The sequence below is a fragment of the Penaeus vannamei genome, chromosome 24 (genome assembly GCF_042767895.1).
Source record: "Penaeus vannamei isolate JL-2024 chromosome 24, ASM4276789v1, whole genome shotgun sequence".
NCBI lineage: Eukaryota > Metazoa > Arthropoda > Malacostraca > Decapoda > Penaeidae > Penaeus > Penaeus vannamei.
Window position 1 is genome coordinate 635,394 of NC_091572.1, and position 22,220 is coordinate 657,613.

Genomic DNA, 22,220 nt, shown 5'->3' on the forward strand with positions numbered 1-22,220 from the left:
AGACTCCATATATAAGGAGGCTTCGCAAGCAATCCGCAGAGACGACCCGTCCTCAGTGAGCCTCCGACAGGACCAGCCATGAAGTTCGCGGTAAGTGATGTAGACAGAATATACATATAAGCATAAATACACATGTGCACACACACACATATACACGTTTATATATACATATATACACATTTATATTTATATTATATATATGTATATATTTATATATGTATATATAAATGTATATACTCTATGTATATATAGATATATAAATTTATGTCTATAAATGTATATAAATATATAGAGAGATGTATATAAATTTATATATATACATATAAAGATCGATCGATAGCTAGAGATAGTGTTATAAAAATAAGTAAGAAAAAAAAAGGCACAGATGTATACATACATGTACAGTGATATACATATATACGTAGAAAAATATATATGTGTATATATGTATATATAACAGTATATATATCTATATATACACAGACAGTGATAGCTTGGGTTACGTTTATGCATTATGCTCCTCTTTCTCTCTCTGCACACACATATACACTCATATGTATACGTATATTGATATAAACATATATGTAATACAAATATATAGACATGTATGTTTTGTAATCCTTATCGAAATGATTATGATAATATATTAGTTTGACAAAAATGTTTGAAAATTATAGTGCAATTGCACAGACAGCATTTGATTTAAAATATGTAGAATCATAAAGAAACTAAACATCCACTTTAATAACCCAACCTCTTCATTTATTACAGGTAGCTGCGTTGGTGTGTTTGGCAGCGGCTGTGGTTGCGCACGCCGATCCCGAACCACACAAGTACCACCACTACCCCTACCACCGCTACTATCATCATCCCCATCATGTTAAACCACTGAAGGGCGATGGAGTGGCCAAGCATCCTGGTGGCGGCACCTCCTTCGTGGCTCCTCAGGTTCACGGCCTTGGAAAACGCTCAGCTGACCCTGAACCAGCAGCTGATCCTGAACCAGTAGCTGACCCTGATCCCTCCAAGAGCTATAGTTACAAGGTAGTCCATCATGGCTATCCCCACTACGGTTACCACCATGGCTATCGCTACCCCTACTATGGCTACCGTTACAGCCATCACTATGGCTACCCTTACACCTACCACAAGCACCACAAGAGATCAGCCGACCCTGAACCCGAAGCTGAACCTAACTACAGATATTACGGACACCCTCACTACTACAAAGGATATTATCACGGTTATCCTTACGCCTATCCTTACTACGCCGGCTACCGCTACCGCTACAGGGGATAAGGAAGGGGTCAGGCATGGATTACGACAGGCCTTGTGGCGATGGTCCTTCACCAGATGTGTCTGATAGTCCGGTTTGCTCACGCCGGTTTTTCAGGCACAGGCAGGGTGGTGATCACGTTTCGAAGACAAAACTGAGGGGATATCTCTGCAAAATTGGTATTTGGAATCATTAGTGTGAAGATTAAAGATGAGAATAGAAATACATGAATTTCTTTGCCCTACAAAATTCCTTCGTTCTTTTGGAAAATATAAAATCGTATGATAAAATCTAATTAGATATATATACCCTTATGGATATCTGCTTATCTGCATCTAGTTCTGAGATTTACTCAAAATGACTTTATATTTATCTACAAATTCGAGTTTTGCTATATTTCCTATATTGTGACAAATTAAATCAGTTCTAGAGAAAAGACTTCAGGACCTAAAGTCCTGATCTAACACCTAGCAGGAACATTTTCTTGAACGAGTGGAACATTTCTGATAATCATGAAACAAACTATTATGCAACTTGTTATATTTTTTATGCATACGTCTGGGATAAGAGCTATGAGTCTAAATACCGCCTGAACTATGAATTCCTTCATTGGCGACCTCATGGAACATCAGGGAACGGTATCCTAGTATGTCTCAAATTAGATACGTACGATTAATTAAACACCATATGAATAGAAGTGAACAGCAGAGCCACCTACGGTTTAGTGCGGAAGGAGTTTCTGTACTCCCCCTGAAAAACTGACCCGCTAAGTGAAAGCACAGTAATAGTAGATAAACTGTTTCTGAATGAATGTCAGACATAAACCGATATTGTGTAACTTCTAATACACATCATGTTTATTTTACGTGTTCCTGAAAAGTTCTATCGCGACATACATGTTTACATTTCGTCTGTCGGTCAGTAAACCGATATTTTATTCATGAATTAATATCAATTCAAAACAAACTCCTTTCAGAAACTGTAAACCAAATAGAAAAGGAGAGATCTTGGAATATTATGCACCAAATGTGGATCCTTTAATGCTCGTTAAAGTGTTAATGCACGGAACATAATTTCGTGTTAAGATTTCTTGCTGTAAGGATCTATAGTAGGCACTCCAATTATTGTTATGTGATCTCTTTGGTATAATAAATACCAGATATGTAATACTGAACACAGGGTCTCAGTGGTATCAGTTAATAGTAAGGACAGTAAGTACATTGTGCAGTATTGAAAGAGCTCTTAACACATATTTCCCATGGAAATATTATTTCAATATTTTTGTTTAATGTAAGGCAACATGTTTCACTGAAATATACATTTATATGAGAAACAAAATGAAAAAATCAGCAACATCTCTAAAATTAGTTTCATTTAGAAAACCTTCCTAACAGTAAGGAACAATCCTTGTGACCGAATTCGGGTTACAACTATGGGTTTATGAACCACTGTTGACAAATCAAACAGGTCCAGAGAATATCACTTGCTGAGTATGTAAACCAGTGGCTCCCACTCTGGATACCGCGGCACCCTGGGTGCCATAGGAAGTGTCTAAGGATGCCACAAGGTTTATATGTATCATATATTTAATTACGTAGATTTATAGTATTCTATATAAACATCATAAGCTACTATATTACACTCCATTCTACACATCATTTAAATTTATTTACATAATTTATAATCTATAATGTATCACAATATACACATAATCTGATAAAAAGTGAATAAATAAATAGATAAACCCATGTACGGTTGTTGTGGGGAGGAGCAAAGAAAGCAATGGGGCAGAGAGAACTTTGGTATGTCTAGGTGCTATCACCGAAAAAGGTATCTATCTAGATACGTGTGCATGATTGCATATATACATGCTATTAAATATATACCACTATATGTACATAAATATACACTCTGTATGATTATCCATCGACACACACACGTGTAGACACATGTGTATATGGATTTGCATATATGTGTGAGTCGTGTGTGCATATACAGATATAAAAATGTATATAGAAACACATATATGTGTGTGTGTGCATATACAGGCACACGTACATGCATATATATATATATATATATATATATATATATATATATATATATATATGTGTGTGTGTGTGTGTGTGTGTGTGTGTGTGTGTGTGTGTGTGTGTGTGTGTGTGTGTGTGTGTTTATGTATGTATTTGTAGTCATATGTGAATGAATATAATTCATGCATTTGAACATACATTACCATCTATCAGCCGATCTATCTCTTCAATTACACCATGGCAATTGCTTAGGCCTATCGGGAAAATAATCGGCGAGGAAGCCACGCCCCCTGAAGGCCACGTCAGACTCCATATATAAGGAGGCTTCGCAAGCAATCCGCAGAGACGACCCGTCCTCAGTGAGCCTCCGACAGGACCAGCCATGAAGTTCGCGGTAAGTGATGTAGACAGAATATTCATATATACTTACGTAAATACACACATGTGCACACAGACAAACAAATATATACACATGGTTATATATACAGATACACATATATACACACACATACATGTATAAATAATTGTATAAATATAGTATAAAAAACGTATATTTATATTATATATAATATGTATATATCTATATATATAAATGTATATACTTCATTTATATATATATATATATATATATATATATATATATATATATATATAAATTTATATATATACATATATAGATATAGATCGATCTATAGCTAGAGATGTTTATATACAGTATATATATCTATATATACACAGACGGTGATAGCTTGGGTTACGTTTATGTATTATGTTCCTCTTTCTCTCTCTGCACACACATATACACTCATATGTATACGTATATCGATGTAAACATGTATATATACATATATATAGACACATGTATGTTTTGTAATCCTTATCGAAATGATTATGATAATATATTAGTTTGACAAAAATGTCTGAAAATTATAGTGCAGCTGTAGGGACAGCATTTGATTTAGAATTTCCAGAATCATAACAAAATCAAACATTCACTTTCATAACCCAACCTCTTCATTTATTACAGGTAGCTGCGTTGGTGTGTTTGGCAGCGGCTGTGGTTGCGCACGCCGATCCCGAACCACACAAGTACCACCACTACCCCTACCACCGCTACTATCATCATCCCCTTCATGTTAAACCACTGAAGGGCGATGGAGTGGCCAAGCATCCTGGTGGCGGCACCTCCTTCGTGGCTCCTCGAGTTCACGGCCTTGGAAAACGCTCAGCTGACCCTGAACCAGCAGCTGATCCTGAACCAGTAGCTGACCCTGATCCCTCCAAGAGCTATAGTTACCAGGTAGTCCATCATGGCTATCCCCACTACGGCTACCACCATGGCTATCGCTACCCCTACTATGGCTACCGTTACAGCCATCACTATGGCTACCCTTACACCTACCACAAGCACCACAAGAGATCAGCCGATCCTGAGCCCGAAGCTGAACCTAACTACAGATATTACGGACACCCTCACTACTACAAAGGATATTATCACGGTTATCCTTACGCCTATCCTTACTACGCCGGTTACCGCTACCGCTACAGGGGATAAGGAAGGGGTCAGGCATGGATTACGACAGGCCTTGTGGCGATGGTCCTTCACCAGATGTGTCTGATAGTCCGGTTTGCTCACGCCGGTTTTTCAGGCACAGGCAGGGTGGTGATCACGTTTCGAAGACAAAACTGAGGGAATATCTCTTTAAAATTGGTATTTGGAATCATTAGTGTGAAGATTAAAGATGAGAATAGAAAAACATGAATTTCTTTGCCCTACAACCTTCTTTCGTTCTTTTGGAAAATATAAAATAGTATGATAAAATCTAATTAGATATATATACCCTTATGAATATCTGCTGATCTGTTTCTAGTTCTGAGATTTACTCAAATTGACTTTTAGATTTATCTACAATCAAATTCGAGCTTTGCTATATTTCCTATATTGTGACAAATTAAATTCTAGAGAAAAGACTTCAGGACCTAAAGCCCTGATCTAACACATAGCAAGAACATTTTCTTGAACGAGTAGAACATTTCTGATAATCATGAAACAAACTATTATGCAACTTGTTATATTTTTTATGCATACGATTGGGATAAGAGCTATGAATCTAAATACCGCCTGAACTATGAATTCCTTCAGTGGCGACCTCATGGAACATCAGGGAACGGTATCCTAGTATGTCTCAGATTAGATACGTACGATTAATTAAACACCATATGAATAGAAGTGAACAGCAGAGCCACCTACGGTTTAGTGCGGAAGGAGTTTCTGTACTCCCCCTGAAAAACTGACCCGCTAAGTGCCAGCACAGTAATAGTAGATAAACTGTTTCTGAATGAATGTCAGACATAAACCGATATTGTGTAACTTTGTAGAAAAGGTATGAATGAGACTGGATATCTTCACAATACAAGAGATGTATTTTGACCGGTTTCGATTATGTCTTCATCAGAAATACATGATTTGTATTTCTGATGAAGACATAATCGAAACCGGTCAAAATACATCTCTTGTATTGTGAAGATATTCAGTCTCATTCATACCTTTTCTACATTTGTCAACATGGATACGTTTCATTGTGTAACTTCTAATACACATCATGTTTATTTTACGTGTTCCTGAAAAGTTTTATCGCGACATACGTTTACATTTCGTCTGTCGGTCAGTAAACCGATATTTTATTCATGAATTAATATCAGTTCAAAACAAACTCCTTTCAGAAACTGTAAACCAAATAGAAAAGGAGAGATCTTGGAATATTACGCACCAAATGTGGACTCTTTAATGCTCGTTAAAGTGTTAATACACGGAACATAATTTCGTGTTAAGATTTCTTGCTGTAAGGATCTACAGTAGGCACTCCAATTATTGGTATATGATCTCTTTGATATAATGAATACCAGATATGGAATGCTGAACACAGGAAGGATCTCAGTGGTATCAGTTAATAGTAAGGACAGTAAGTACATTGTGCAGTATTGAAAGAGCTCTTAACACATATTTCCCATGGAAATATTATTTCAATATTTTTGTTTAATGTAAGGCAACATGTTTCACTGAAATATACATTTATATGAGAAACAAAATGAAAAAATCAGCAACATCTCTAAAATTAGTTTCATTTAGAAAACCCTTCTAACAGAAAGGAACAATCCTTGTGACTTAATTCGGGTTACAACTATGGGCTTATGAACCACTGTTGACAAATCAAACAGGTCCAGAGAATATCACTTGCTGAGTGTGTAAACCAGTGGCTCCCACTCTGGGTACCGCGGCACCCTGGGTGCCATGGGTAGTATCTAAGGATGCCGCAAGGTTTATATGTATCATGCATTTAATTACGTAGATTTATAGTATTCTATATAAACATCATAAGCTACGATATCACACTCCATTCTACACATAATTTAACTTTATTTATAATGTATAATGTATCGCAATATACACATTATCTGGTAAAAAAAAAAAAAAAAAAAAAAATCCATGTACGGTTGTTGTGGGGAGGAACAAAGAAAGCAATGGGGCAGAGAGAACTTTGGTATGTCTAGGTGCTATCACCGAAAAAGGTATCTATCTAGATAAGTGTGCATGTATGCATATATACATGCTATTAAATATATACCACTATATGTACATAAATATACACTCTGTATGATTATCTATCGACACACACACGTGTAGACACATGTATGTATGGATTTGCATATATGTGTGTCGTGTGTGCATATACAGATATAAAAATGTATATAGAAACACATTTATGTGTGTGTGTGCATATACAGACACACGCACATGCATGTATATATATATATATATATATATATATATATATATATATATATATATATATATATATATATATATATATATATGTATGTATGTATGTATGTATTTGTAGTCATATGTGAATGAATCTAATTCATGCATCTGAACATACATTACCATCTATCAGCCGATCTATGTCTTCAATTACACCATTGCAAGCACTTAGGCCTATCGGGAAAATAATCGGCGAGGAAGCCACGCCCCCTGAAGGCCACGTCAGACTCCATATATAAGGAGGCTTCGCAAGCAATCCGCAGAGACGACCCGTCCTCAGTGAGCCTCCGACAGGACCAGCCATGAAGTTCGCGGTAAGTGATGTAGACAGAATATTCATATATACTTACGTAAATACACACATGTGCACAGACAGACACACAAATATATACACATATGTGTATATATACAGATACACATATAGACACACACATACATGTATATATAATTGTACAAATATACGTATAAAAAACGTATATTCATATTATATATAATATGTATATATCTATATATATATATATAAATGTATATACTTCATGTATATATAGATATATAAATTTATATATATACATATATAGATATAGATCGATCGATAGCTAGAGATGTTTATATACAGTATATATATCTATATATACACAGACGGTGATAGCTTGGGTTACGTTTATGTATTATGTTCCTCTTTCTCTCTTTGCACACACATAGACACTCATATGTATCCGTATATCGATATAAACATGTATATATACATATATATAGACATGTATGTTTTGTAATCCTTATCGATATGATTTTGATAATATATTAGTTTGATAAAAATGCCTGAAAATTATAGTGCAGCTGTAGGGACAGCATTTGATTTAAAATATGCAGAATCATAACAAAATTAAACATCCACTTTAATAACCCAACCTCTTCATTTATTACAGGTAGCTGCGTTGGTGTGTTTGGCAGCGGCTGTGGTTGCGCACGCCGATCCCGAACCACACAAGTACCACCACTACCCCTACCACCGCTACTATCATCATCCCCATCATGTTAAACCACTGAAGGGCGATGGAGTGGCCAAGCATCCTGGTGGCGGCACCTCCTTCGTGGCTCCTCAGGTTCACGGCCTTGGAAAACGCTCAGCTGACCCTGAACCAGCAGCTGATCCTGAACCAGTAGCTGACCCTGATCCCTCCAAGAGCTATAGTTACCAGGTAGTCCATCGTGGCTATCCCCACTACGGCTACAACCATGGCTATCGCTACCCCTACTATGGCTACCGTTACAGCCATCACTATGGCTACCCTTACACCTACCACAAGCACCACAAGAGATCAGCCGACCCTGAACCCGAAGCTGAACCTCACTACAGATATTACGGACACCCTCACTACTACAAAGGATATTATCACGGTTATCCTTACTCCTATCCTTACTACGCCGGCTACCGCTACCGCTACAGGGGATAAGGAAGGGGTCAGGCATGGATTACGACAGGCCTTGTGGCGATGGTCCTTCACCAGATGTGTCTGATAGTCCGGTTTGCTCACGCCGGTTTTTCAGGCACAGGCAGGGTGGTGATCACGTTTCGAAGACAAAACTGAGGGAATATCTCTGCAAAATTGGTATTTGGAATCATTAGTGTGAAGATTAAAGATGAGAATAGAAATACATGAATTTCTTTGCCCTACAACATTCCTTCGTTTTTTTTTTTTTTCTTTTTTTTTTTGAAAATATAAATATACCCACATGAATATCTGCTTATCTGCTTCTAGTTCTGAGATTTACTCACATTGACTTTATATTTATCTACAAATTCGAGTTTTGCCATATTTCCTATATTGTGACAAAATAAATCAGTTCTAGAGAAAAGACTTCAGCACCTAAAGCCCTGGACGAACACCTAGCAGGAACATTTTCTTGAACGAGTGGAACATTTCTGATGATCATGAAACAAACTATTATGCAACTTGTTATATTTTTTCATGCATACGTCTGGGATAAGAGCTATGAGTCTAAATACCGCCTGAACTATGAATTCGTTAGCTGAAGTACACTGATGAATTCTTCAAATCCTTCAGTGGCGACCTCATGGAACATCAGGGAACGGTATCCTAGTATGACTCAGATTAGATACGTACGATCAATTGAATGATAAACAGTAAAACAGGCCGAGAAGAAATGAATTTAAGATCAGAAGACGGAAGAAGATCCAGCAAAGTACTAAATTCAAGTACTTAGAGTCAGTGTTTACAGAAGAAGGAGGAACAGAACAGGCGATGAGACAGAGAGTAAAAGAAATCTGGAATTGTACTGGATAAGAAGATCCCACTGAAACGTAAAATAAAGGTCTATAAGACTGTCTTAAGACCTGTCCTCTTATATGGGCCTTGAGAAGGAAGAAGAATTTACTGGAGAGGACGGAGATGCGAATGGTTCGATGGATAGCAGGGATCTCGCTGAGAGAAAGAAGAGAGAGCGCCGACATTCGCAGAATGGCAGGAATATGCAGTATAAGGGAGAAGGCTCGCGAAGCCCGTTTGAGATATTTCGGCCATGTGAAAAGAGGAGCTGAAGAAGGTCCGGTAAGAAGAGCGATGGAAATGGAGGTGAGAGGCAGGCGAAGTGTAGGAAGGCAAAGGAAGAGATGGAAAGATACTGTCAAAGAAGATATGAGAGCACTAGGCACTGAAGAAGAAGAAACTCAAGATCGAAGATTATGGAGAAGGAAAACTCGAGCGGCTGACCCCATAACTCAATGGGATTAAAGTCGAATGCAGAAGAAGAATTAAACACCATATGAATAGAAGTGAACAGCAGAGCCACTTACGCTTTAGTACTAAATGGCCAAAGTGTTGTGCGAATAATGTTCACTTTTGCGTTTTCCTGAAAGGTCTATCACGACATGTATGTTTACATTTCGTCTGTCGGTCAGTAAACTGATATTTTATTAATGAATTAATATCAATATAAAACAAACTCCTTTCAGAAACTGTGAATCAAATAGAAAGGGAGAGATCTTGGAATATTATGCACCAAATGTGGACCCTTTAATGCTCATTAGTGTTAATGCACGGAACATGATTTCATGTTAAGATTTCTTGCTGTAAGGATATACAGTGGTCACTCCAATTATTGCTATATGATCTTTTTGGTATAATAAATACCAGATATGGAATGCTGAACACAGGAAGGATCTCAGTGGTATCAGTTAATAGTAAGGACAGTAAGTACATTGTGCAGTATTGAAAGAGCTCTTAACACATATTTCCCATGGAAATATTATTTCAATATTTTTGTTTAATGTAAGGCAACATGTTTCTCTGAAATATACATTTATATGAGAAACAAAATGAAAAATTCGGCAATATCTCTAAAATTAGTTTCATTTAGAAAACCTTCCTAACAGTAAGGAACAATCCTTGTGACCGAATTCGGGTTACAACTATGGGTTTATGAACCACTGTTGACAAATCAAACAGGTCCAGAGAATATCACTTGCTGAGTGTGTAAACCAGTGGCTCCCACTCTGGGTACCGCGGCACCCTGGGTGCCATGGGCAGTATCTAAGGATGTAACAAGGTTTATATATATCATATATTTAGTTACGTAGATTTATAATATTCTATATCAACATAATAAGCTACTATATTACACTCCATTCTACACATCATTTGACTTCATTTACATCATTTATAATTTATAATGTATCGCAATATACACATTATCTGGGGGAAAAAATCCATGTACGGTTGTTGTGGGGAGGAGCAAAGAAAGCAATGGGGCAGAAATAACTTTGGTATGTGTAGGTACTATCACCGAAAAAGGTGTCTATCTAGATAAGTGTGCATGTATGCATATATACATACTGTTAAATATAAACCACTATATTTACATATATACATACTCTATATGTTTATCTATCAACACACACACATGTAGACACATGTAGGTATGGATTTGCATATATGTCGTGTGTGCATATTCAGATATAAAAATGTATATAGAAACACATATATATGTGTGTTTGTGCATATACAGACAAAAGTACATGCATATATATATATATATATATATATATATATATATATATATATATATATATATATATATATATATATATATATATATATATAATGTATGTATGTATGTGTAGCCATATGTGCATAAATCTAATTCATGCATCAGGACATATATTACTATCTATCAGCCGATCCACCTATCCAAGTGTTCTCCTGCAAGCACTTAGGCCTATCGGGAAAATAATCGGCGAGGAAGCCACGCCCCCTGAAGGCCACGTCAGACTCCATATATAAGGAGGCTTCGCAAGCAATCCGCAGAGACGACCCGTCCTCAGTGAGCCTCCGACAGGACCAGCCATGAAGTTCGCGGTAAGGCACACGTTCAGATGAACACACACACTTATACGGTAGATATATATATATATATATATATATATATATATATATATATATATATATATATATACATGTGTATGTATATCCATGTAAATATACATATATACACACACTCAAATATACCTGTAATTATATATATTTGTATATAAATATATATAATTATATATATGCATATATATATACATATATATATTTATATATACATATATATATTTAATTATATATACATATATGCATATATATATCTTTATATATACATATATATAATCAATTATAGATACATATATGCATATATATATATAGATAGATAGAAAGATAGATAAATATATACATATGAGTATATATATTTCTATGTCCTTACATATAGACACATACATGCACTCACACACAAATATGTATATACATATAAATATATTAATAGTCGGAGATACATGCACCTTTATATATATATATATATATATATATATATATATATATATATATATATATATATATATAATTATGTGCATATATGTGTGTGAATACAGATATGCATTCATATATATATATATATATATATATATATATATATATATATATATATATATATATATATATATATATATATATAAAGACATGAGGGGAAATTTACACGTCTTATAAAGTTATTAAATCTAATCTAAATATAAATTTATTAGATATAATGTATATATAGTCATATGTGCATAAATCTAATTAAAAAAATAGCCAGTAGTATAGCATTGTAATCATGATTATTTTTCATGAGAAGTGAAAAATACTAATTCTACGAACTCCCTTGCCTTATTACAGGTAGCTGTACTGGTGTGTTTGGCAGCGGCTGTGGTTGCGCACGCCGATCCCGAACCACACTACTTCCGCTCTCCTTACTATTACTACCCTCACTATTATTATCCCCGTCACCATTACCTAGAGCCTCTGAAGGGCGATGGAGTGGCCAGGCATCCTGGTGGCGGCACCTCCTTCGTGGGTCCTCGAGTTCACGGTCTGAAAAAGCGCTCAGCTGACCCCATGCCGGAAGCTGACCCCGAACCAGCAGCTGATCCTCAACCAGTAGCTGACCCTGATCCCTCCAAGGGCTATAGTTACCAGGTAGTCCATCGTGGCTATCCCCACTACGGCTACCACCATGGCTATCGCTACCCCTACTATGGCTACCGTTACAGCCATCCCTATGGCTACCCTTACACCTACCACAAGCACCACAAGAGATCAGCCGACCCTGAGCCCGAAGCTGAACCTCACTACAGATATTACGGACACCCTCACTACTACAAAGGATATTATCACGGTTATCCTTACTCCTATCCTTACTACGCCGGTTACCGCTACCGCTACAGGGGATAAGGAAGGGGTCAGGCATGGATTACGACAGGTCTTGTGGCGATGGTCCTTCACCAGATGTGTCTGATAGTCCGGTTTGCTCACGCCGGTTTTTCAGGCACAGGCAGGGTGGTGATCACGTCTCGAAGACAAAACAGGGAATATCTCCGGAAAATTGGTATTTGGAATCATTTGTGTGAAGATTAAAGATGAAAATACAAATACGTGAATTTCTTTGTCCTACAATATTCCTTTGTTCAGTTGGAAGGCATAAAATCGTATGATAAAATCTATTTCGATAAATGTATCCTTATGAATATCTGCTTATTCGTTTCTAGGTTTGTGATTTACTCAAATCAGCTCTAGACTTATCTACAAGCAAATCGAGGTTTGCTGTATTTCCTTTATTGTGACAAATAAAATCAGTTCTACAGATTAGATCTCAGGACCTAAAATCTTGCATTAACACACATTAGCAGTATCCTTTGCTTGAACGAGTGGAACATTTTCGATAATCATGAAACAAAGCATTTTGTAATTTAGAGATGTCATGCATGGGTCTCAGCTAAGGGTTATAATTTTAAATACCGTCTGAACTATCAGTCCGTTAACTGAAATTTACTGATTAATTATTCAGTGGCGACCTCATGGAATATCAGGAAAGGGCATCCTTGCATGTCTCATATTTGATACACAAGATTGATCATAGACCCTTTCATATAAGCAGTATTGACAGGAGAGGCACCTATGGTTTAGTAATGGCCTAAATACAGTGCGGAAGGAGTTTCTGTACTCCCTCCAGAAAACTTACCCGGTAAGTACCAGCACAATAATAGAAAATAAAATGTTTATGAATTAATGCCCCTTGATGTGTATGATTAGTGGAGAAGTTTCAAGGTCAGATTTTCTTTTTTATGTATATATACTATAAATAATATTAAAGTCATAAGAGATTATCAGTCTGGTAAGTTAAAACTCACATTTTAGGAATAAAATCATAATAAAAGATTAAGATATTCGAGATATTTTCATGAAGTGAAGGGAAGGTTGGCAGACAAACTGATATTGTTTAGCTTCTAATAAACATTCTCTGTACCCTTTCAAGTGTTTCTCAAAAATGACAGGGCGACATACATATTTACATTTCGTCTGTTGGTCGGTTAGTCGATAACATATTCATAAATTAATATATCAGTTTCAAACAATTACTTATACTATCAATCAATATCTATCTTTCTATCCACATATATGATATATAATGACATTACTAAGCACTCGTTTACTAGGAGAGAGAGAGGGGAGAAGAGAGAAGTAGAGATAAATAAACAACATAACCGTAAAATTTCCATCAATCATACGCGTCAAAAGCCATTCATTCATAGATATTCTATTTACTATGAGTATGGAATTGTCACAGTGAGTACTACAGAATCTCTTTTCCATAACTGCAAAACTAAGAGAAGGAGAGAGATCTGGGAATATTCCGCGTCAGATTCTTGACCCTTTAATGCTCCTGAAAGTGTTCATGCACGGAACCTTCTTTGGTGTTGGAATTTCTTCCTGTAAGGATCTGCATTATGCGCTCCAATCACTGTTATGTGATCTCTTTGACAAGATGAACATCAGATAAGGAATGCTGAACACATGGGCACTGTAAATAGTAGCACTAATTTTGGTGTTTAGATTATCTTTATGGTTGTTTTGGTTTGGTACAGGTGTCTTTAAAATCTTCCATGTTTTAGCTGAATCTTTTTTTTTTACAATTTGTTAATCTATTTCTAAAATAATCAGTTTTGGCTTCTTGTATTAGCGATTTCACATTTCTCTTTCTTTGTTTATAGTGAGCCTGGAGTGTCGTGTCGAGTCTGTTATTTTTGAGAGCGTTATGCGTATCATTTCTATCTGTTATGGCTCTCTTGATGTCGTCGGTAATCCATGGGGCCGGAGGACGTTTCATGATTTTAGTAACAAAGGGGGCGATGGCATTTACACTGTCATTAATAAATCCGTGAAGACATCTACCTGCTTGTCTACGTTGTCAGTTTGCAATATTTTTAGGAGAGATGATTCTTTGGTTATTATGATTTGGCATAATGACTGAGAATCATAATTGGATCATTTTCGAAAGGTTTCTGTAACTGTTGGTCGTTTTGATTTCTTTATATCTAGTGTCACCGTTATGAGTTCGTGGTCGGCAACATGGCATGGAATGACGTCTGTGTGGAGGATAATCTCAGCTCTGTTTGTTATAATTACATCAATTAATGACGAAGTATTTTCTGTGATTCTTGTAGGTTTGTTTACCAGTTGTTCAAATTTGTTTTTGTTAATTAGTTAATTTAGAATTTGGCTTGTTTAAGTCATCATTTAGATCGCCAAGTATGAAAAGAGATTTCTTTTTCAATGACATTTCTCTAAAACCTTTTTCTTAATAATCAAAGGATTCAGAAGAACCACGAGGATGCCTATAGATCGCGCCTACAATGAAAGACGGAAGCACATTACATTGCACGTTAACCCAGATATCCTCTACATCTGCACTCTTAGCAATGGTAGTGGATATCTCGTTTGTTTTAAAGGTGTCACGTACATATAAGCAAACTCCTCCCCCACGTCCTGCATCGCATCTATAAACATTGAAGTTTGGAATATTAATAAATGCATTTGGTATATCTTGGTGAAGCCAAGTTTCACTAATACATAATATGTCGAGATCTCTCTCTATTATAAGCATTCCTATGTCATCAAAATGCCCAAGGAGAGACTGAGCGTTAATGTGGTCCATTTTGACAGTCGGATTTGCTGAGGGCATTGCCTTGTCAAACCCTCTGATCACGATTGTACTTGTTTCTGTTGAGGAACACTTTGACATTCCTTGGGAAGGCATCCGAGTCTAAAAATAGTTCGGGCGTTATTTCTCGGCCTCGTACTGTTACCGTGAAACTGGTGTAGTAATTATGTGCCATCACGGTTTTGTGAGCTTTTACACTTGTTTTCAAAATTGTCCGATAGATGATCTTCGATGTCTTCTTCATTTGTGTCTGGATGGCAGCTTGTGATATACAGGAACACTGTGTCAGGTCGATCAGCTCCTGCTAAGGGTTTTGCCGCTTGTCGTTCTTCTCTTGTTTTTTTCCTTTGTTTCCTTGATGTTACTGTGACGAAACATTCGTCCTCAGCAACTTGGTCCGCTCTTTCTCCGTGGTTGTTTATCACGACCGTCGGCACTGCTGGAGCTGGGGATGGAGTGGGGGGGGGGGGGCAGTGGGAGGGGGGACTCCTGGCACCTGGTGATGAGTTGCGTCATCCCACTGGCGATTGGGGTCGAGTTCCTTCTGATTGTTTTTCTTTTTGTTTTGTCTTTTCTTAAACCTTCGCCTAGGCATTACTTGTGTAGATGCCTCGTTTTTCCTCTTGATTTGCGGGATGTTCGAGGACTGCTGAGGTGTCTTGTTTCTCGGGGAGGCTGGCGAGTCAGCACGCCTGCTCGCTCACTGCAGGCGGGGAGTGGGGGGGATAGGCGGGAGGGGAAGGGAGCTGGGGGGGTCGCTAGGCATGGGTTCATCAGGTATGGAGGGTGTGGAGGGGGGTTCTTGGGTAGAGGTAGAGGGCGTTCTGATAGGGGGAGGGGAAGCAAATGGGAAAGATTGGTAGGTGGATTGGTCAAAGACAGGGGAAGGGAGGTCGGACGGGATTTGGTAGGGGGGGAGCGGGTCTGTCGTGACGTCTGCTGCCTCTGCGCATTCCTTCTGATTTATTATTTTGTTGAGCGTCGCCTGTTGTTCGGAGAGCATTCCTATTAGCAAATCTATTTTGTTTTCCAACAAACTGTTATTGTTGAAGAAAGGTTCTAGGTGTGTCTGTGTTTCCTGATGTTTAGCCTTTTGGAAGAACTTAACAAAAGGAGTAGAAATACTTGTCTTTTTCGGCGGCGTCCAGTCCGTGGTTGGGATGTTAGTTGTTGCGAACACCAGATTTTCCCTATTAACACAGTGGTCGATCATAGTGTGCACAATAATGTTAATTATTTTCTTCGTGTCTCGAGTTGTGTTTCTAGGCTTCCTAGACAATGGCGAAGAGAACACTTAGGTATGTCTAGGGTGTTATCACCGAAAAAGGTACCTATATCTAGCTATCTATAAATCTGTATATATATGTTTATATACTGAGAATTATATATATATATATATATATATATATATATATATATATATATATATATATATATATATATATCACTCTATGTTTATCTAGCCATCGGCACATACATATATGAATGGATAAACAAACACATACACATATATGTGTTCGTGTGTGTGCACATCAACACAAAAATACATACATACATTTATTTATGTATATATATATATATATATATATATATATATATATATATATATATATATATATATATATATATATATATATATATGCGTGTGTATTCATATGTGCATGAATCTAATTGCATCTAGACATATACTATCTATCAACCGATCCACTTATCCAGGTGTTCTGCAAGCACTTAGGCCTATCTGGAAAATAATCGGCGAGGAAGCCACGCCCCCTGAAGGCCACGTCAGACTCCATATATAAGGAGGCTTCGCAAGCAATCCGCAGAGACGACCCGTCCTCAGTGAGCCTCCGACAGGACCAACCATGAAGTTCGCGGTAAGGCACACGTTCAGATGAACACACACACACTTAAACATTACACACACAAGCACACACACACACACACACACACACACACACACACACACACACATATATATATATATATATATATATATATATATATATATATATATATATATATATATATATATACATATGTATGTGCGTCTGTTAATACGCATGCATACATTCGTATATTTATCTGAAGGGAAATTTATTCATAGATGTATATATATACGTATATATGTAAACACGCACAAGCATATATATGTGTGGAAATTTAAGTAGATGTATTATAACTCTCGCACAAAAGTCTTATGAAGCTAATAAATGTAACGTCCTAATTTTATAAAGCAGCCTTCAGTTTAGTATTGCAATTATGGAGATGGACGATTTTTTATGAGAAAAGTGAAAAATACTAATTCTACGAACTCCCTTGCCTTCTTACAGGTAGCTGTACTGGTGTGTTTGGCAGCGGCTGTGGTTGCGCACGCCGATCCCGAACCACACTACTTCCGCTCTCCTTACTATTACTACCCTCACTATTACTATCCCCGTCACCATCACCTAGAGCCTCTGAAGGGCGATGGAGTGGCCAGGCATCCTGGTGGTGGCACCTCCTTCGTGGCTCCTCGAGTTCACGGTCTGAAAAAGCGCTCAGCTGACCCCATGCCGGACGCTGACCCTCAACCAGCAGCTGATCCTGAACCAGTAGCTGACCCTGATCCCTCCAACAGCTATAGTTATCAGGTAGTCCACCATGGCCATCCTCACTACGGCTACCACCATGGCTATCGCTACCCGTACTATGGCTACCGTTACAGCCATCACTATGGCTACCCTTACACCTACCACAAGCACCACAAGAGATCAGTCGACCCTGAACCCGAAGCTGAACCTCACTACAGATATTACGGACGCCCTCACTACTACAATGGATATTATCACGGTTATACTTACTCCTATCCTTACTACGCCGGTTACCGCTACCGCTACAGGGGATAAGGAAGGGGTCAGGCATGGATTACGACAGGCCTTGTGGCGATGGTCCTTCACCAGATGTGTCTGATAGTCCGGTTTGCTCACGCCGGTTTTTCAGGCACAGGCAGGGTGGTGATCACGTCTCGAAGACAAAACTGAGGGAATATCTTTGCAAAATTGGTGTTTGGAATCATTAGTGTGAAGATTAAAGGTGATAATAGAAATACGTTAATTTCTTTGTCCTACAACATTCCTTCGTTCTTTTGGAAAACAAAATCGTATGATAAAATATACTTAGATAAATATACCCTTATGGATATCTGCTTATCTGCTTCTAGGTTTGAGATTTACTCAAATCAACTAGACTTATCAACAAGTAAATAGAGGTTTCCTGTATTTCCCTTATTGTGACAAATTAAATCAGTTCTAGAGATAAGATTCCAGGACCTAAAATCTTGCTCTAACACATATTAGCAGTATCCTTTGCTTCAACGAGTGGAACATTTCTGATAATCATGAAACAAAGCATTTTGCAACATATAGATTTCATGCATGCGTCTGGGTTAAGAGCCATGAGTCTAGATACCGCCTGAATTATGAATTGGTTAACTGAAGTATACTGATGAATTTTTCAAATCCTTCAGTGGCGACCTCATGGAATATCAGGAAATGCCATCCTAGTATGTGTCAGATTTCATACGTAGGATTAATCATAGACTCATATAAACAGCACTGAACAGGAGAGGCACCTCTGGTTTAGCAATGGCCAAAGTACAGTGCGGAAGGAGTTTCTGTACTCCCTCCAGAAAACTGATCCGCCAAGTGCCATCACAGTAATAGGAAATAAGCTGTTTATGAATGAATTATTGATGTGTACGATTAGTGGAGGTTTCAAGGTCAGATTTCACAGAAAAAAAAATGTATATATACTATAACAAAGATTAGAGTCATAACAGATCATCAGTCTGGTAAGTTGAAGCTCACGATTTAGGAATAAAATCATGATAAAACAAGATTAAGATATTCAACCCATTTTCATGAAGAAGTGAAGGGAAGGTTGACAGACAAACTGATATTGTGTAGCTTCTAATATACATTCTCTGTACCCTTTCAAGTGTTTATGAAAGTACATACATGTATATATATATATATTTCAAGTGATTATGAAAAATGACAGGGCGACATACATATTTACATTTCGTCTGTCGGTCGATTAGTCGATACCATATTCGGAAATTAACATATCAGTTTAAAACAATTACTTATACTGTTGTGGGTGCATGAATTAGTAGAGTAAATTACTTGCATTATTACGTTCATTTAGATTGTTATTTTTTCGTTAGTTACATTTCATTTAGAATATATCAATGTTTAATCATTTGATCAATTGAAAGTGTTTAGGTGACCAGGCATAAGACGTAAATCACGCAATGCAAACGTTTCGGAATCCGACACGACCTATGTTTCGGTGGCTGACTCGAGCTCACTCGTGGCTGACTCCGACCACCTGGCCCTCAGTCAGCCACTCCGCCATATTGTACAGCTCGAGTTTTGCACGTCTCTGCCTGTGGTCACTCTCGGTTAAGTATTTTGTCTTCTTATATTAGAAATAGGATGGGATGCATGGGATATTAGCAGAATTTTGTTTTTCTATATTATATATATACATACATATATATATACATATATATATATATATATATATATATATATATATATATATATATATATATATATATATAATTAATGTACTTAAAAAACAACTATTGAATAGAGTTGTGTTGTTTATTCAAGTGTTTCTTTTTTTTCCAGGACATGATTTTGACCCTGCTATGGGCAGTAAATAATACCCTTGACTTCTATTGTCCCATAACAATACTATCAAGCAATATCTATCTATCCACGTATATAATTATACTGACATTACTAAGGATCCTTTTCCTAGGAGAGAGAAAGGAGAGAAAATAGAGGGAGAGATAATGAAACAACATAACCGTAAAATTCCCACCAATCATACACGTCGAAAGCCATTCATTCATAGATATTCTATTTACTATGAGTATGGAATTGTCACAGTGAGTACTACAGAATCTCTTTTCCATAACTGCAAAACTAAGAGAAGGAGAGAGATCTGGGAATATTCCGCGTCAGATTCTTGACCCTTTAATGCTCCTGAAAGTGTTCATGCACGGAACCTTCTTTGGTGTTGGAATTTCTTCCTGTAAGGATCAGCATTATGCGCTGCAATCACTGTTATGTGATCTCTTTGACATGATGAACATCAGATAAGGAATGCTGAACACATGGGCACTGTAAATAGTAGCACTAATTTTGGTGTTTAGATTATATTTATGGTTGTTTTTGTTTGGTACAGGTGTCTTTAAAATCTTCCATGTTGTAGCTGAATCTTTTTTTACAATTTGTTAATCTATTTCTAAAATAATCAGTTTTGGCTTCTTGTATTAGCGATTTCACATTTCTCTTTCTTTGTTTATAGTGAGCCTAGAGTGTCGTGTCGAGTCTGTTATTTTCGAGAGCGTTATGCATATCATTCCTATCTGTTATGGCTCTCTTGATGTCGTCGGTAATCCATGGGGCCGGAGGACGTTTCATGATTTTTGTAACAAAGGGGGCGATGGCATTTACACTATCATTAATCAATCCGTGAAGACATCTACCTGCTTGTCTACGTTGTCAGTTTGCAATTTTTTTAGGAGAGATGATACTTTGGTTATTATGATTTGGCATAATGACTGAGAATCATAATTGGATAATCTTCGAAAGGTTTTTGTAACTGTTGGTCGTTTTGATTTCTTTATATCTAGTGTCACCGTTATGAGTTCGTGGTCGGCAACATGGCATGGAATGACGTCTGTGTGGAGGACAATCTCATCTATGTTCGTTGTAATTACATCAATGACGATGTATTTTCTGTGATTCTTGTAGGTTTGTTTACCAGTTGTTCAAATTTGTTTTTGTTAATTATCTTAGTTAATTTAGAATTTGGCTTGTTTAAGTCATCATTTAGATCGCCAAGTATGAAAAGAGATTTCTTTTTCAATGACATTTCTCTAAAACCTTTTTCTAAATAATCAAAGGATTCAGAAGAACCATGAGGATGCCTATAGATCGCGCCTACAATGAAAGACGGAAGCATATTACATTGTACATTAACCCAGATATCCTCTACATCTGCACTCTTAGCAATTGTAGTGGATATCTCGTTTGTTTTAAAGGTGTCACGTACCTATAAGCAAACTCCTCCCCCACGTCCTGCATCGCATCTATAAACACTGAAGTTTGGAATATTAATAAATGCATTTGGTATATCTTGGTGAAGCCAACTTTCACTAATACGTAGTATGTCGAGATCTCTCTCTATTATACGCATTCCTATGTCATCAAAATGCCCAAGGAGAGACTGAGCGTTAATGCGATCTATTTTGACAGTCGGATTTGCTGAGGGCATTGCCTTGTCAAACCCTCTGATCACGATTGTACTTGTTTCTGTTGAGGAACACTTTGACATTCCTTGGGAAGGCATCCGAGTCTAAAAATAGTTCGGGCGTTATTTCTCGGCCTCGTACTGTTACCGTGAAACTGGGGTAGTAATTATGTGTCATCACGGTTTTGCGTGCTTTTACACTTGATATGTTTTCAAAATTGTCCGACAGATGATCTTCGACGGG

At 37.2% G+C, this 22,220-nt stretch overlaps 5 protein-coding genes across 5 annotated transcripts; all 5 read left to right on the top strand.

Moving 5' to 3' along the window:
* Nucleotides 1-32: 32 nt before the first annotated feature.
* LOC113821785 (uncharacterized) lies at nucleotides 33-1,493 on the top strand. Its single transcript, XM_070138116.1, has 2 exons — nucleotides 33-90; nucleotides 772-1,493. Exons 1-2 carry the CDS (start codon nucleotides 79-81, stop codon nucleotides 1,297-1,299), a joined length of 540 nt encoding a protein of 179 aa, XP_069994217.1. The 5' UTR covers nucleotides 33-78; the 3' UTR covers nucleotides 1,300-1,493.
* On the top strand, nucleotides 1,314-5,066 carry LOC113821786 (uncharacterized). Its single transcript, XM_070138773.1, has 6 exons — nucleotides 1,314-1,393; nucleotides 1,748-1,942; nucleotides 2,436-2,487; nucleotides 2,744-2,843; nucleotides 3,633-3,703; nucleotides 4,337-5,066. The coding sequence occupies exons 1-6, from the start codon at nucleotides 1,314-1,316 to the stop codon at nucleotides 4,862-4,864; spliced, it is 1,026 nt and encodes a 341-aa protein (XP_069994874.1). The 3' UTR covers nucleotides 4,865-5,066.
* A 2,322-nt stretch (nucleotides 5,067-7,388) lies between these two features.
* On the top strand, nucleotides 7,389-8,801 carry LOC113821784 (uncharacterized). Its single transcript, XM_070138117.1, has 2 exons — nucleotides 7,389-7,446; nucleotides 8,059-8,801. Exons 1-2 carry the CDS (start codon nucleotides 7,435-7,437, stop codon nucleotides 8,584-8,586), a joined length of 540 nt encoding a protein of 179 aa, XP_069994218.1. The 5' UTR covers nucleotides 7,389-7,434; the 3' UTR covers nucleotides 8,587-8,801.
* A 2,655-nt stretch (nucleotides 8,802-11,456) lies between these two features.
* Nucleotides 11,457-13,082, top strand: LOC113808866 (uncharacterized). Its single transcript, XM_070138118.1, has 2 exons — nucleotides 11,457-11,508; nucleotides 12,346-13,082. Exons 1-2 carry the CDS (start codon nucleotides 11,497-11,499, stop codon nucleotides 12,898-12,900), a joined length of 567 nt encoding a protein of 188 aa, XP_069994219.1. The 5' UTR covers nucleotides 11,457-11,496; the 3' UTR covers nucleotides 12,901-13,082.
* Nucleotides 13,083-17,508: 4,426 nt separating this feature from the next.
* LOC138866178 (uncharacterized) lies at nucleotides 17,509-18,749 on the top strand. The gene is made up of 2 exons (XM_070138119.1): nucleotides 17,509-17,544; nucleotides 18,001-18,749. The coding sequence occupies exons 1-2, from the start codon at nucleotides 17,533-17,535 to the stop codon at nucleotides 18,553-18,555; spliced, it is 567 nt and encodes a 188-aa protein (XP_069994220.1). The 5' UTR covers nucleotides 17,509-17,532; the 3' UTR covers nucleotides 18,556-18,749.
* Nucleotides 18,750-22,220: the final 3,471 nt, after the last annotated feature.